A 14713-nucleotide genomic window follows, 5' to 3' on the forward strand; every position below is an offset into this window, starting at 1 on the left:
AAAATGCGAGACTGGTATTCAGACAAGTCAGTCATCAACAGGCACAGAGAGATAAACAACATCTATACACTATTCAAAAGAGACAATAGAAAGGAAAACAAAAGACCAGAACATCTCCTCACCAGCAATCATCACCCAGATAAGCAGAGATTAACACCAAGATTATCACCAGACATACAATCAAGCAGTAAACAATACCCAAGGACTCCACAGTTCAACCCTGAGCTGCACATATTTGCTTCTAATGGGAAAAAGGGCAGGAGTTTCTAGACACCAACACACTGCTCTGTCTAAACTACAGTGATATGTATTTGCTACAGTGCTTTTAGATAATTTTTGTACTGATTTCTAACATATACAGAAACCTCAGGTTAAAAATCTATACAGACTTTTCTCTATGGAGTTTTTTTTCTAGTTTCTTGTCTCATCCCTCTCTCTCTCCAATTCACTGTTCCTTATCGCAACTTTGATATGGTCACTTCATTAGACAGCTTTAGCTTACTTTTACCTTAGGAAGAAGGATGGAAAGAGGGAAAAATAACACTTTCCCGAGCTTCTTGGAATTCCAGCACCTTTGCCAAGCTGTCCTTGCTGACCTCTGGTCTGTCCTTTCCTAATGCTGAAGTTTTTTCCACCACCCAGTTCAGTCTGCAGATCTTTCTTTCAGAACCTGCTTCCTCCTGTAGGCCCTCAGCTGCAATGGTGCCTGGATTCACTCTGCACCTCCAGTCCACATACAACACAGCAAAGTCCAACAACCAGCAGCATCTTTCTTTATTAACTAACATTTATGTCCCTGCTTTCAGGTGTCTTTATCAGTCAGCATGGCACCCACAGATGCAACTTTATTTAAAGACACCTCCATGAGTGCCCACTGGACTCCATGCTTCACCTTATATTTCTTCTGCCTGCCTGCTTATCTATTTCTTTTCATTTAAAACACATGGGGAGCTAGCCTGAGGCAAAGCAATATGCGAACCTCTGCCATGAATGCTTCAGACCCTGCATACTCTTCAAGACAATCTTGAAAGTAAAAGTAATTATGTTGCGGCAGCCCAGAGGTTTGTTTGCATGTGTACCCCACCAGTCCAGAAATCAAGTGGTAGCAAGCTTCTTGAAGTTTAGATTTTGCCTTCTTGTAAATGGTGGTTTTGTGACTGATCATATCCACCATGGCAGTTGTTTTGTAAGAATACCTGTTCAATTGTTATCAAGGAGATAGATATAGGGAAGATCCCTATGCACCTTGGCCTCTCAGAGAAAAGGGGAGATATAAATATGATGGATGGATGGATGGATGGATGGATGGATGGATGGATGGATGGATAAGCTGCCAACATTTCAAAATTCTAAATGTGTTCACAATGGGGAACCACATTACACATTAGCAATTCAAAGATATAGTACTGTGCAAAATTTTAGGCAGGTGTGAAAAAATGCTGTAAAGTAAGAATGCTTTCAAAAATATATATTGTAATTGTTTATGTTTATCAATGTACAAAATGCAAAGTGAGCAAACAGAAGAGAAATCTAAACCAAATCAATATTTGGTGTGACTTTGGCTTCAAACCAGCATCAATTCTTACACTTGCACACTCTGTACACTTGCACAAAGTCAGGGATCTTGTAGGATTAGAGTCAGGTGTATGATTAACCAGTTATACCAAGCAGGTGCTAATGATCATCAATTTCATATGTAGGTTGAAACACAGTCATTAACTGAAACAGAAACAGCTGTGTAGGAGGCTTAAAACTGGGTGAGGAACAGCCAAACTCTGCTACTAAGGTAGTTTCATGTCACAGGTCATACACCATGGCAAGACTGAGCACAGCAACAAGTCACAAGGTAGTTAGACTGCATCAGCAAGGTCTCTCCCAGGAAAAATTTCAAAAGAGACTGGGGTTTCAAGCTTGCTGCTCAAGCTCTTTTGAAGAAACACAAAGAAATGGACAACGTTGAGGACCGTAGATGCAGTGGTCGACCAAGGAAACTTAATGCAGCATATGAAAGACACATCATGCTTACTTCCCTTTGACATTGGAAGATGTCCAGCAGTACCATCAGCACAAAACTGGTGGAAACCAGTGGGACCCAGGTACACCCATCTACTGTCTGGAAAAGTCTGGCCAGAAGTGGTCTTTATGGAAGAATTGCGGCCAAAAAGCCGTACCTCTGATGTGGAAACAAGGCTAAGCGACTCAACTATGCATGAAAACATAGGAACTGGGGTGCAGAAAAATGGCAGCAGGTGCTTTGGACTAATGAGTCAAAATTGGAAATATTTGGCTGTAGCAGGAGGCAGTTTGTTCACCGAAGGGTGGAGAGCGGTACAAGAATGAATGTCTGCAGGCAACAGTGAAGCATGGTGGAGGTTCCTTGCAAGTTGGGGGCTGCAATTCTGCAAATGGAGTTGGAGATTTGGTCAGGATCAATGGTGTCCTCAATGCTGAGAAATACAGGCAGATACTTATCCATCATGTCATATCATCAGGGAGGCATCTGATTGCCCCCAAATTTATTTTGCAGCAGGACAATGACCCCAAACATACAGCCAATATCATGAAGAACTATCTTCAGCCTGCTGAAGAACAAGGAGTCCTGGAAGCGATGGTTTGGCCCCCACAGAGCCCTGATCTCAACATCATCGAGTCTGTCTGGGATTATATGAAGAGACAGAAGGATTTGAAGCAGCCTGTATCCACAGGCTGTGATTAGTTAGAACTAATCTGTGATTAGTTCTCCAAGATGTTTGGAACAACCTACCTGCCGAGTTCCTTCAAGAACTGTGTGCAAGTATACCTAGAAAAATTGATGCTGTTTTGAAGGCAAAGGGTGGTCACACCAAATTTTGATTTGGATTTCTCTTCTGTTTGCTTACTTTGCATTTTGTAAATTGGTAAACATAAACAATTACAATATATATTTTTGAAAGCATTCTTACTTTACAGCATTTTTTCACACCTGCCTAAAATCTTTGCATAGTACCATAGGTAGACAGCAGTAACTTCCTTTTTCTTTTCCTTGTTCTGCTATTACCAGCATTTTTAACCTGTTGGTTTCAGAAACACTCTTCACAGTTGCAGAAGTGAGGAAACCTGCAACAAATCCAAATGACTGACTTAATAGAATATTCTGAATGGATTCCAAATACAACTTTTTTTGATTATACCCCAATGGAAACTAACTATTGTGAGATGGAGGAGACCTTCAAATTCAGCGCTACATTTACTTGCATCCTTTATTCTCTGATCTTCTTCTTCAGCCTGCTAGGAAATAGCCTTGTCTTGTGGATTGTAATAAAATATGAAAATCTCAAGTCCTTAACAAACCTCTTCATCCTGAATCTTTGCATCACTGACCTGACCTTCTCATGCACTCTGCCTTTCTGGATTGGATATCATTACTATGGATGGATTTTTGGTGGCTTTCTCTGCAAGGCTGTGAGTGCCATATTTTCTATCAGCTACTATGGTGGTGTCATCTTTCTCACCATCATGACTATCCTGCGGTACCTGGCTGTGGTTGATCCCTTATCAACAATGAGAACACAGACAAAAAAATGCGGCATTCTGATGAGCATAGCCATTTGGGGCAGCAGTGTAATGGTCACAGTACCTGAGACAATTTTTATCCAAGTCATAAATGATCCTTATGGCAGACAGCACTGTGATTACCAAGAATCATTCATATGGAAACTGGTAGAGATGAGCCTGCAAGTAACATTTTTCCTCCTATCTTTTCTTATTATTGTAGCTTGTTATATTGGGATGCTTAAGATTCTGCTTAGATCAAGGTCTCAAAGGAGGCACAGAACTGTGAGACTCATATTTGCCATTGTGGTGGTCTTTTTCCTGAGTTGGGCCCCTTACAATGTACTTAAGTTTGTGTACGTTTTTTCTATTCAGCATGTCATCGAGCCAGAATGTCAAACTCGCAATCATATCTTCTTTGCTTTTGACATCAGCCGCAAAATAGCCTACTGTCACTGCTGCATCAACCCAATTCTCTATGTCTTTGTTGGAGTGAAATTCAGAAGACATCTGAAACTCTTGTACAAGCAGTTCTTCCCTTACCATGGGAGAATCCCTCCCTCCAGCTCAAGAATGCATTCATCTCATTTGGGTCCATATGATGAAGCGTCCATGTACTGAAGCAAAGATCCTGGACAGGATGAGATGCATAACAGGACAACCAACATGAGAAGCTCAACAGAATAACTGACAAGGTCTTCAGATACGCAAAGTGCAGTTTCAAGCTGTTCAAACCCACCTCCTTGCTTCCAAGGATTTTAGATTTTACAGTAATTTTATTCTGACAATATTCTGCAAGCTACTTGCAATGTTTTTCATGTATATAAAATGGGGTATAAGTATTCTAAATGTATAAAATCCTAATTTTAGCATTTTTCTACAGAGGGGTGGGGATGTAATAAAAGGTGAACGTGGAATCTCAGAGTTGGGAGATGATGTAGTTCAGTCCTCTGCTCAATACACAAATCCAGAGTGGAAGATTCTTCTCAAGAAGTGATCCCCCAGCTTCTGCTGAAGACTCCCAGCAAAAGAAAAGCCCTCCATGTCTAATTGCTGTTAATATTATAAAATCTCCTGCTTGTTTTCTTTATAGCTTTTCTGCCTTTCTAGCAAAAAAGATTTTTTCAAGTAGAGGTTCAGATGTTCACTGTTGTTTCTGACTTTTTTTCAAATTAGAAACAAAAGGTCTATTCTGTTTTATGCAACTCCAAGAATTTTTTTTTTTAAGTTAATAAAATGGTGTTCTAATCTCTGCAATCTTATAATGATTTACAAGTCAAAATGCTGTTAGGTAGAAACCTCTGGCCACAATAAAGAAGAAATCAGCCACAAATGTATAACAGCAAAATGGTTGAAATGTGCAGTTCAGTGATTTTTCTGAAGGACTTGTAAACCTGAAAGCATAATAACACCTGTAAGTCAATACAGTTCTAAAATTCCTCAATGACCCAGTGTACACATGGCCATTCTTAAATCCATAACAATTATATATTTTAATTATACTTTTTATTGTGAATCTCAAAACCTATAATTATTTGATATTCATTTCTGACATTAATCATTTCTTGTCTTTCTGAAATAATTTCTTTAACATATTATCAATAAATGAAAATGAAAATGCAAATGTCAGAACCTCCAGCAATCAATCTGTCAGCTCATTAGTTGCTTGCTTCGTTTCTGCCATTTTCCACTGGGCGGGGGGAACAAGGAAGGTGAAGCCGTTAACGCAGATGGACTGTTATCTGGGGCCAGGAATGTCCAAGGCCATACCAACATGAGAACCAAGAACTGGCTGAGGAGAAGGGGGGTTAGAAGGGAGGGCAAAAGTAGATTTGGAATGTACGGGCTTTTTAGTTTCAGCAATGCTCTGAAGATGCATGTATCCTGACTCAGGTTTCAAGAGATTTTTCTTCATTGGGATTTGAACATCGCAGATCTGACAGCAAAATATTCGAAAATCCTATTAACCCAAGGGGCTGATTTGCTTGTGTTCCTAATAAAGTCATTCATAAACATGAAACTAATTTGTGTGCTTTTAAAGACATCCAAGTGGCCATTTCTGCAAAAGTAGTTTCTCTTGTCACAACTACTGACGACAGCACCCCAGACTAAATAAGAACATGGGATGCCATTTCATACTTCAAGACCTAGAACAGCAAAGAAGCTCACTTTGGGAAGAAGCAAAATTCACAAGAGTCACAACTGGTCTGAAACAATCAGGCTTAAAAAGCAAAGCATGTTAGAAAGTGTGATGTGGTTATTTTATTCTATCTCGCTATATTTAAAATATTTCTGTATATAGTAATATGCACACACATTACCCAGGCAAAGGATTTTGCATCTAGTTTTCATATTTGTTACTTTTCTTTGGTTAAGCCAGAGCACAAAATCTGTGTGACTCTCCAGTTTTTGCTAAGGACCCCAGAATTAAAGCTCAGCGATAACCAAAAGGCCCTATGTTTGCTGGTCTTGGATTAAGCTAACATATTTCATGACAGATGGTGGCTTCAATGGCTGATTTAGCACATTACATAAAAAGAAATCTGAATTGGCTGAAACTACAAGTAATTCTGAACCTTAAACCATAGATTTACAAATCACAATAGTTGGATTTACACAGCACTAAGGCAAAGCCAAATAACTAGGTTATGAGGGTAATGTATGAACCCAGCTAGTGGAAAGCAGTAGTGAGCTAATCAGAGATCAAGAAGGTACTCCTAAAAATAACCACATGTAATCTGATAGAAACAGAAGAAATTTCCTAATGCCACCCAATAAGGAGAATAATTTAAATTCCTCTTCTGAGCAAGAGCTGGACTTGGTAACATAAAGGGCCTACCAACTCTATGACTCTAATGCTTGACATGGGAAATAACAGATAAATTTGCTATAGATATCACATTTCTATTGGCTAAAATTTCAACTTCCTGTTTTGAGGGCTCAATTATCCTCAGTTTAGCTTAGCTACTTGTTTTTCTTTGTACCACCTAAATTAAGATCCAACTTTGCAAATATAAACTGTTAATTACTTTTACTTACTTCTCTTTTTTGTTAGGCCAAGTCAGGCTATCAGTGGCTACTCATTTTGATGGCTCTTCAGTACTGCCTGTCTCTAGAACTGTAGGTAGTATGCCTTAAATATTGACTGCTAGGAAGGGCAATGGGAATGCATGCTCAAGTGCATCTAGTTGGCCATGATGTGAAACAGAATGCTGGATTAATTGGGCCTGATCCAGCAGGGTTCTTTTTATGTTCTTATGTGGGGAGTCTGTGCTTCGCTCAAGGCAGGAGATAGAAATGAGGTTCAATTAGTATTTAAGTCTTCCAAACTGTGAGATCAGCTGTTACTTTATCCCAGAATGCTAGTGGTATTCTGTCTCCTGTAACTCATACTAGTAACTGATGCAACAATCTTCATCCTGAGGCACAGAGGCACTTCCACAGGGCAAAGTTGCAATCATCTTTCATCCTGAAGACCTCAGAATGCAGAGAACAAACATGGAACACCATTAGCCAGTCAATGCTCTCCATAAACAACTTTGAATCAATAAATATGTGCAACTGTTGCTGAAAAGCATTTATTGTCTTTTGTGGTTAGTATATCAGCTTAAGGCTAGCCAATGCAACACCAGGACTATAGCCTAGATTGGAAAGTTAAAAAAATAAAACCTAGGAAGATATTAATTGTAAACTATTTTGTTTTATTGCCAAGAAAACCGTGTGGACATGTTCAATGAGGTCACCCTTATTAGAAGCATGTTTCATTTCCCATAAATTTTATGAGCCAATATTCTTTCCAGTGTTTCACTAAGTGGTTTCATAGCTCCTCCACCACCACATCCTCACATCGCTCTACTGGGAACAGGTCTGTATCTGATCAAGTTTATCATGCTTTTGCCAAGCATAGTTTTAAAAAGTCTTACAAGAAATAATCTTGTGCTAGCAATCCATCATGCAGATAACTCACACCATGATTGTAAAAACCAAGTATCTCCTCATAATGTCATTTGCCTAGCCAGTCATTCAGGTTACTATTATTCTTTCTCTTTCCAAGCCTTTCGTGGACTGGAAGGATGGATGTGAAAAACATCTTACATTCTTGAACTTTTCCCCTAAATCTTCAAAGTCTATGGTTGCTCTTTGCAGCATCATTTATAACCACATGGATTAGCAAGAAGAGATAATTTCAGTAGAGCTGATACACCTTGGAAGTTGTTCTGTCACATCTCTCATGCATGCAAATAGCACACTTCACGTGCCAATGAGTCCAATAGGAACACATAATTTTAAGTTCCTGATAGTGGTAAGTCACAAATTACCACACTTTCTTCTTTTTCTTCTTGCAAGGTGCAGCAAGAGCATCAGTTCCAAAATAACGAAGCACAGATCATGAAATCATAGTGCAAGCTCTACCCATTTGTACTTGTATTACAACATCACACAAAATCACATAAAGAACTGAGTTTGCATTGTGATGCACTTATTGTCACTTGCCCCCGTGGATGCCTACGGATAGGGAAGTCCTCTGCCCTTCAGGGATCCACCATCCTTCCCTGTTCTCTGCAATGTTTCTTTTCCTTCTCCTGAAGTCCCAGAGCTTGATTTCTCTTTGAAGGCCTGAAAATTGTTTCTGAGTTCCAGTGGCACAGAACAACCTCTGCCTTTCTTGCTTTCATCCACTGGGCTTGCTTCTTTATTTGATTCTCTTCCTTAAGGAGAGTTGTTCCCTCTGTCAGATCGTGTTGTGGCACCTCCTTTTTTTTAACTGATAAATCTTTATCCTCTGTTATTAGCTGAAGTGCAGCTACTCACTGTTACAACTCTTTGACTTGTTCTTCAGTGATCATTTTAGACCTCCACTTGTAGTAAAGGAGGGTAAATGTCTTAAGGACCAAAGGTGTCCACAGGGAGGGTTAAAAAAAAAAAATCAGCAGCGTGGCTGTAACCATGCACTCAAAGGTACACCACTTTTTTATACCTCTGTTAAGGACTCATCCTTATTCCCCTACCAATTCCACTGCCAAATCGCCTTGTCGTGGCAAAGGGACTTGTGTAACTCAGTGAAGCCATGAGCTATGCCGTGCAGGGCCACCCAAGACGGACAGGTTATGACAGAGAGTTCTGACAAAATGTGGTCCACTGGAGAAGGAAATGGCAACCCACTCCAGTATCCTTGCCAAGAAAACCCCATGGACAATGTCAAAAGGCTAAAAGATATGATGCTGGAAGATGAGCCCCTCAGGTTGGAAGGTGTCCAATATGCTACTGGGGAAGAGTGGAGGGCAATTCCAAGTAGCTCCAGAAAGAGTGAAGCGGCTGGGCCAAAGCCGAAAGGATGTTCAGCTGTGGGTGTATCTGGAAGCGAAAAGAAGGTCCAATGCTGTAAAGAACAATATTGTATAGGTACCTGGAATGTAAGATCTATGAACCAAGGCAAGCTGGATGTGGTCAAACATGAGATGACAAGATTGAACATCGACATCTTGGGAATCAGCGAATTAAAATGGACGGGAATGGGTGAATTTAATTCAGGTGACCATTATATCTACTACTGTGGGCAAGAAACCCTTAGAAGAAATGGAGTAGCACTCATAGTCAATAAGAGAGTGGGAAAGGCAGTAATGGTGTACAACCTCAAAAATGACAGAATGATCTCAGTGCGAATCCAAGGCAAACCATTCAACATCACAGTAATCCAGTCTATGCCCCAACCATTGATGCCGAAGAAGCTGAAGTTGACCGGTTCTATGAAGACCTACAACACCTTCTAGAACTAGCACCAAAAAAGATGTCCTTTTCATCATGGGGGACTGGAATCTTAAAGTAGGAAGTCAAGGAATAATCGGAATAACAGGCAAGTTTGGCCTTGGAGTACAAAATGAAGCAGGGCAAAGGCTAATAGAGTTCTGTCAAGAGAACAAGCTGGTCATAGCAAACACTCTTTTCCAACAACACAAGAGACGACTCTACACATGGATATTACCTGGTCAATACTGAAACCAGATTGATTATATACTTTGCAGCCAAAGATGGAGAAGCTCTATATAGACAGCAAAAACAAGACCAGGAACTGACTATGGCTCAGATCGTGAGCTTCTTACTGCAAAATTTAGGCTTAAATTGAAGAACGTAGGGAAAACCACTAGACCACTCAGGTATGACTTAGATCATATTCCTTGTGAGTACACAGTGAAGGTGATGAATAGATTTAGGGGATTAGATTTGGTAGACAGAGTGCCTGAAGGAATATGGATGGAGGTCTGTAACATTGTACAGGAGGCAGCAACCATCCCAAAGAAAAAGAAATGCACGAAAGCAAAATGGCTGTCTGATGAGGACTTACAAATTGCTGTGGAAAAAAGGAATGTGAAAAACAAGGGTGAAAGGGAAAGATATAACCAACTGAATGCAGATTTCCAGAAAATAGCAAGGAGAGATAAGAAGGCCTTCTTAAATGAACAATGCAAAGAAATTGAGGAAAACAATAATATGGGGAAGACTAGAGATCTCTTCAAGAAAATTGGAGATATCAAAGGAACATTTAATGCAAAGATGGGCATGATAAAGGACAAAAAAGGCAGGGACCTAACAGAAGCAGAAGAGATTAAGAAGAAATGGCAAGAATACACAGAAGAACTATACAAGAAAGATCTTAATGTCCCTGATGTCCATGCTGGTGTGGTCACTGACCTTGAGCTGGACATCCTAGAGAGTGAAGTCAAGTGGGCCTTAGGAAGCATTACTAACAACAAAGCTAGTGGAGATGACAGTATTCCAGCTGAGTTATTTAAAATACTAAAAGATGATGCTGTTAACGTGCTTCACTCAATATGCCAGAAAGTTTGGATAACGCAACAGTGGTCATGGGATTGGAAAAAGTCAGTTTACGTTCTAATTCCAAAGAAGAGCAATGCCAAAGAATGCTCAAACTATTGCACAATTGTGCTCATTTCACATGCTATCAAGGTTATGCTCAAAATCCTACAAGCTAGGCTTCAGCAGTATGTGAACCGAGAACTACCAGATGTACAAGCTGGGTTTCAAAGAGGCAGAGGAACTAGAGATCAAATTGCCAACATTTGCTGGATCATGGAGAAAGCATGAGAGTTCCAGAAAAACATCTACTTCTGCTTCATTGACTATGCAAAAGCCTTTGATTGTGTGGATCACAACAAACTGTGGCAAATTCTTAAAGAGATGGGGGTACCAGACCATCTTACCTGTCTCCTGAGAAATCTGTATGTGGGGCAAGAAGCAACAGTTAGAACCGGTCATAGAACAACCAATTGGTTCAAAATAGGGAAAGGAGTATCACAAGGCTATATACTGTCACCCTGCTTATTTAACTTTTATACAGAGTACATCATAAGAAATGCCAGGCTGGAAGAATCACAAGCCGGAATTCAGATTGCAGGGAGAAACATCAACAACCTCAGCTATGCAGATGATACCACCCTAATGGCAGAAAGTGAAGAACTAGAGCCTCTTGAGGAGGGTGAAAGAGGAGAGGGCAAAAGCTGGCTTGAAACTCAACATTAAAAAAACTAAGATCATGGCATCTGGACCCATCAATTCCTGGCAAATAGAAGGGGTAGAAATGGAAGCAGTAACAGACTTCATTTATTTGGGCTCCAAGATCACCACAGACGGAGACTGCAACCATGAAATTAAAAGATGCTTGCTCCTTGGGAGGAAAGCTATGGCAAACATAGACAGCACCTTGCCGACAAAGATCCGCATAATCAAAGCTATGGTTTTTCCAGTAGTAATGTATGGCTGTGAGAGCTGGACCATAAAGAAGGCTGAGTCCCAAAGAATGGATGCCTTTGAATTGTAGTGCTGGAAAAGACTCTTAGGAGTCCCTTGGACTGCTAGAAGATCAAACCAGTCAATCCTAAAGGAAATCAACCCTGACTGCTCATTGGAAGGATTGATAATGAAGTTCAGGCTCAAATACTTTGATCACCTAATGCGAAGAGAGGACTCTTTGGAAAAGACCTGATGCTGGGAAAGATTGAAGGCAAAAGGAGAAGGGGACAGCAGAGGATGAGATGGTTAGATAGCATCACTGAAGCAATGAGCATGAAACTGAGCAAACTCAGGGAGGCAGTGAAGGACAGGAAGGCCTGGCGCGATATGGTTCATGGGGTCACAAAGAGTCGGACATGACTTAACGAATGAACAACAACAGAAGATTGGATTATAAAACTGATAGACCTTGTGGAAATGACAAAGCTGACCAGTTTGGTTAGGGGGAAAATGATAAAGACTTAAAAAAAAAAAACCTGGAAGCCTTATATGGACTTTTTGCTGAAAGGAGAAAAGACTGAACTGATGATTTATGGATTTGGGGATTAAAAAGGTTAAAGAGGGTGGTGAAAGAGTAAGATGGCAGTTACTTGATAGAAAGAAGGACAGTCATAATTCTATGTTTCTTTTTTCCACTTATCTTTTTTTCTTATTTTCTATCTTCTTTTTTTCTTTCTTTTTTTCTCCTTATTTTTCTTTTAATTTTTTATACTTTTATTGTATTGAAAAGTTCTAATAAAAATAATTTTAAAAATTTAAAGAATTTTTTGTTTGTTCATTTGATTTAGATCTACTTCTGAATTTATGACAAACTAAGAAAAGAAGAACTCCTTCCTTAAATCATTTCATTTCATAATATTTCGGCCATAAGATGTAACTAGTCAGTATATACTTTAGACAGAATGCTGGCTTGTTTATGGGTCTCTCCTTGTTGTTTTTCTGGTAAGTCTGAGATTTTAAAACTTTTGTTGATGCCCCCCTCACCCCCCCAAATATCTACTCTAGGCCAGTAATGATAGCTTTTTCTTTACTTTATCCAAAATCACCCATCCAATGTTGCCTTTATCTGCTCTGTCAATGTAGCCTAGCCAGAATGTAAACCTTTTATGTCATTTTCATTTGGAACTGAGGCGTTCATTCTTCTAAACAAGTTTGATGTTGAGAAACCTTTATTTTGTGAATTAGGTATTGTGTGGATACGTAGGCTGTATTCTCATTAATTATTTTTGCCAATATGTTAATATCTCCCTCTCTCTCGCTCTAATTTTATTTTATAATTAACTGTACATTGCTCTAATCTATGAAATATTGCAATGGTGTCATTATGTAGGGTGCTGATACACAAAATCTGCATCAAAACACATATTTTCAGTGTTCATGTTATGTTGGTCCAATGTAAGTGTAACTATGCTACCTGAAAATACCTGGAATGTGTTTAAATCTTGCATGCAAGTGCTAGAAGTGATGTTTTATTTACTATATCCTATAAGTTGACAGATCTGAAAGAGAAAGGTTGTAGGTAGCAATAGAGCACAGTCTTCCCATACAAAAGGTCTGGGAAAGATCTGAAGTTTTAGTGAGCTCTTACCAGTAAATTGAGACCATGCTGAGCAAGAGAGAACAATAATCTGACTCAGTAGAAAGTCTTCCCCTTCTTACAAACTGTGTTCTTACAAATATACTCTACAGTTTTCATGTGGTGTATTTTATAGAGAATCAGTTCCTTGAGTTATCAATATGAGACTGTTTTTACCCTATATAATTCTTCACATAATACTTTTTAGTAAGATAGGGAAGGTATAGACTAGGTTATCAATTTAGGGCACATCCAAACAGCTGTTTCAGTGCTCCCATCCTCCCAACTATGAAGCAGCACAAAAATAAGGCATTATAATTTGTTATCTCCCTATACAGTAGCCAATATTGATCTTGTCTCAGTAATGAGGCTGGCAAGTAGTACTATCCTAACAGTTTACTAAGAAGTAAATAGGGTGAAAAAATTGTGTTAATATTGTTTTACACTACACCAATGCTTATTCTCTGTGACACTCTATAAAAGCAAAAGTTGGCTTTTAAAGGAGCAGGATAGAAAGAGTATTGTTTCTTTTGAACCTGCCCATGGGAAAACATCCATCAGTTGCTCTCCCTAATGAGGGCTGGGGCTGGGGAAATGGCAAGTTTTGACAGATGACTAAAGTGGTGGCTTTAGCAATCTGGAAAGTAAAGAGTTGGGCAGGCTACTTTTATTAAGAAGTATCTAACTGTGTGGACCACCTGCAACATTTGACCCACAGAGGTGGGGTGAAGGTATAATTATACAATGGTATAATAATAAATAAAGGAATTGATTAATTATGTGCCATCAAGTCAATGTTGACTCTTAGTGACCACATAGATGGAATTTCTCCAGGAACATCTATCCCCAACCTGATCCTTCAGGTCTTCCAATGATGTAATTGAGTCCATCTACCTTGCTACTGGTGGTCCTCTTCTTCTCTTTCCTTCCACCTTTCCCAGCATTATCCAGAGAACTAAGTCTTTACATAATATGTTCAAAGTATGATAATTTGAGCTTGGACATTTGTACCTCAAGTGAGAACTCTAGGTTATTTGTTTGATGATCCATCTGTTTGTTTTCTTGGCTATCCATGGTATTTTGAACACCGAAGTTCAAAAGAAGCAATACTCTTTCTATCCTGCTCCTTTAAAAGCCAATTTTTGCTTTTATAGTGTCACAGAGAATAAGCATTGGTGTAGTGTAAAACAATATTAACACAAGTAGTAAGAGATTAATAGCCATAAAAGCATAATGTTAAAAAGGGAAGAAAACAAAAGCATATGAGTACTAATAGCTTGACTGGAATAGGAAAAAAAAAAAAGAGAAGTCTATTTAAAAAAAGAAGAATAGAGTAGTGTAAGTGACACTGGCCAGCAAAAAATGAAAGAAAAGACAGGAAGTATTTGTGGGGACTTTTTTTGGGAAGGGGGAGCAGGTATAATAATGCTTGTTGAAAAGAAAACAAGGAAATAGTTTAAAGAAACAGAATTGCTTCAGGATTACCTCTAAATGAGGATGTATAAGAAGCCCTGTTTCAGGACTGGAAAGTTCTATGGTTGGTTTTTCTTCTAGTCCACACCAGTTCAGACATTGTGCTAGTTTTCAAGAAGTTAATTTTCCAAACTCACTTTAATTCAAAGTGGCTTCATGGTGTTCCAGACATATCCAGGCCTACCTCAACCAGAACACCATCTCGTCAAATAGTTTTTTTATAATAACACAGAAATTCAAGCCTTGCAAAATTATCTTCAAGAGATTATAAAACTTATTAGATAAGGTTATCTGAGAAAATTGGTTTGTGAAATAAATTAGGAA

At 39.1% G+C, this 14713-nt stretch overlaps 1 protein-coding gene across 1 annotated transcript; it reads left to right on the forward strand.

Moving 5' to 3' along the window:
* Positions 1-3111: 3111 nt before the first annotated feature.
* On the forward strand, positions 3112-4253 carry XCR1 (X-C motif chemokine receptor 1). The gene has a single exon (XM_007421738.3). It carries the CDS (start codon positions 3112-3114, stop codon positions 4150-4152), a length of 1041 nt encoding a protein of 346 aa, XP_007421800.2. The 3' UTR covers positions 4153-4253.
* Positions 4254-14713: the final 10460 nt, after the last annotated feature.

The sequence above is a fragment of the Python bivittatus genome, unplaced genomic scaffold (genome assembly GCF_059951505.1).
Source record: "Python bivittatus isolate LINGU-HERP-01145 unplaced genomic scaffold, Pbiv_v1 ctg000610_np1212, whole genome shotgun sequence".
Taxonomy (NCBI): Eukaryota; Metazoa; Chordata; class Lepidosauria; order Squamata; family Pythonidae; genus Python; species Python bivittatus.

Excerpts from the sequence above, each read along its gene's own strand:
- XCR1 (XM_007421738.3), top strand. The coding sequence starts at position 3,112 with ATGACTGACTTAATAGAATATTCTGAATGGATTCCAAATACAACTTTT.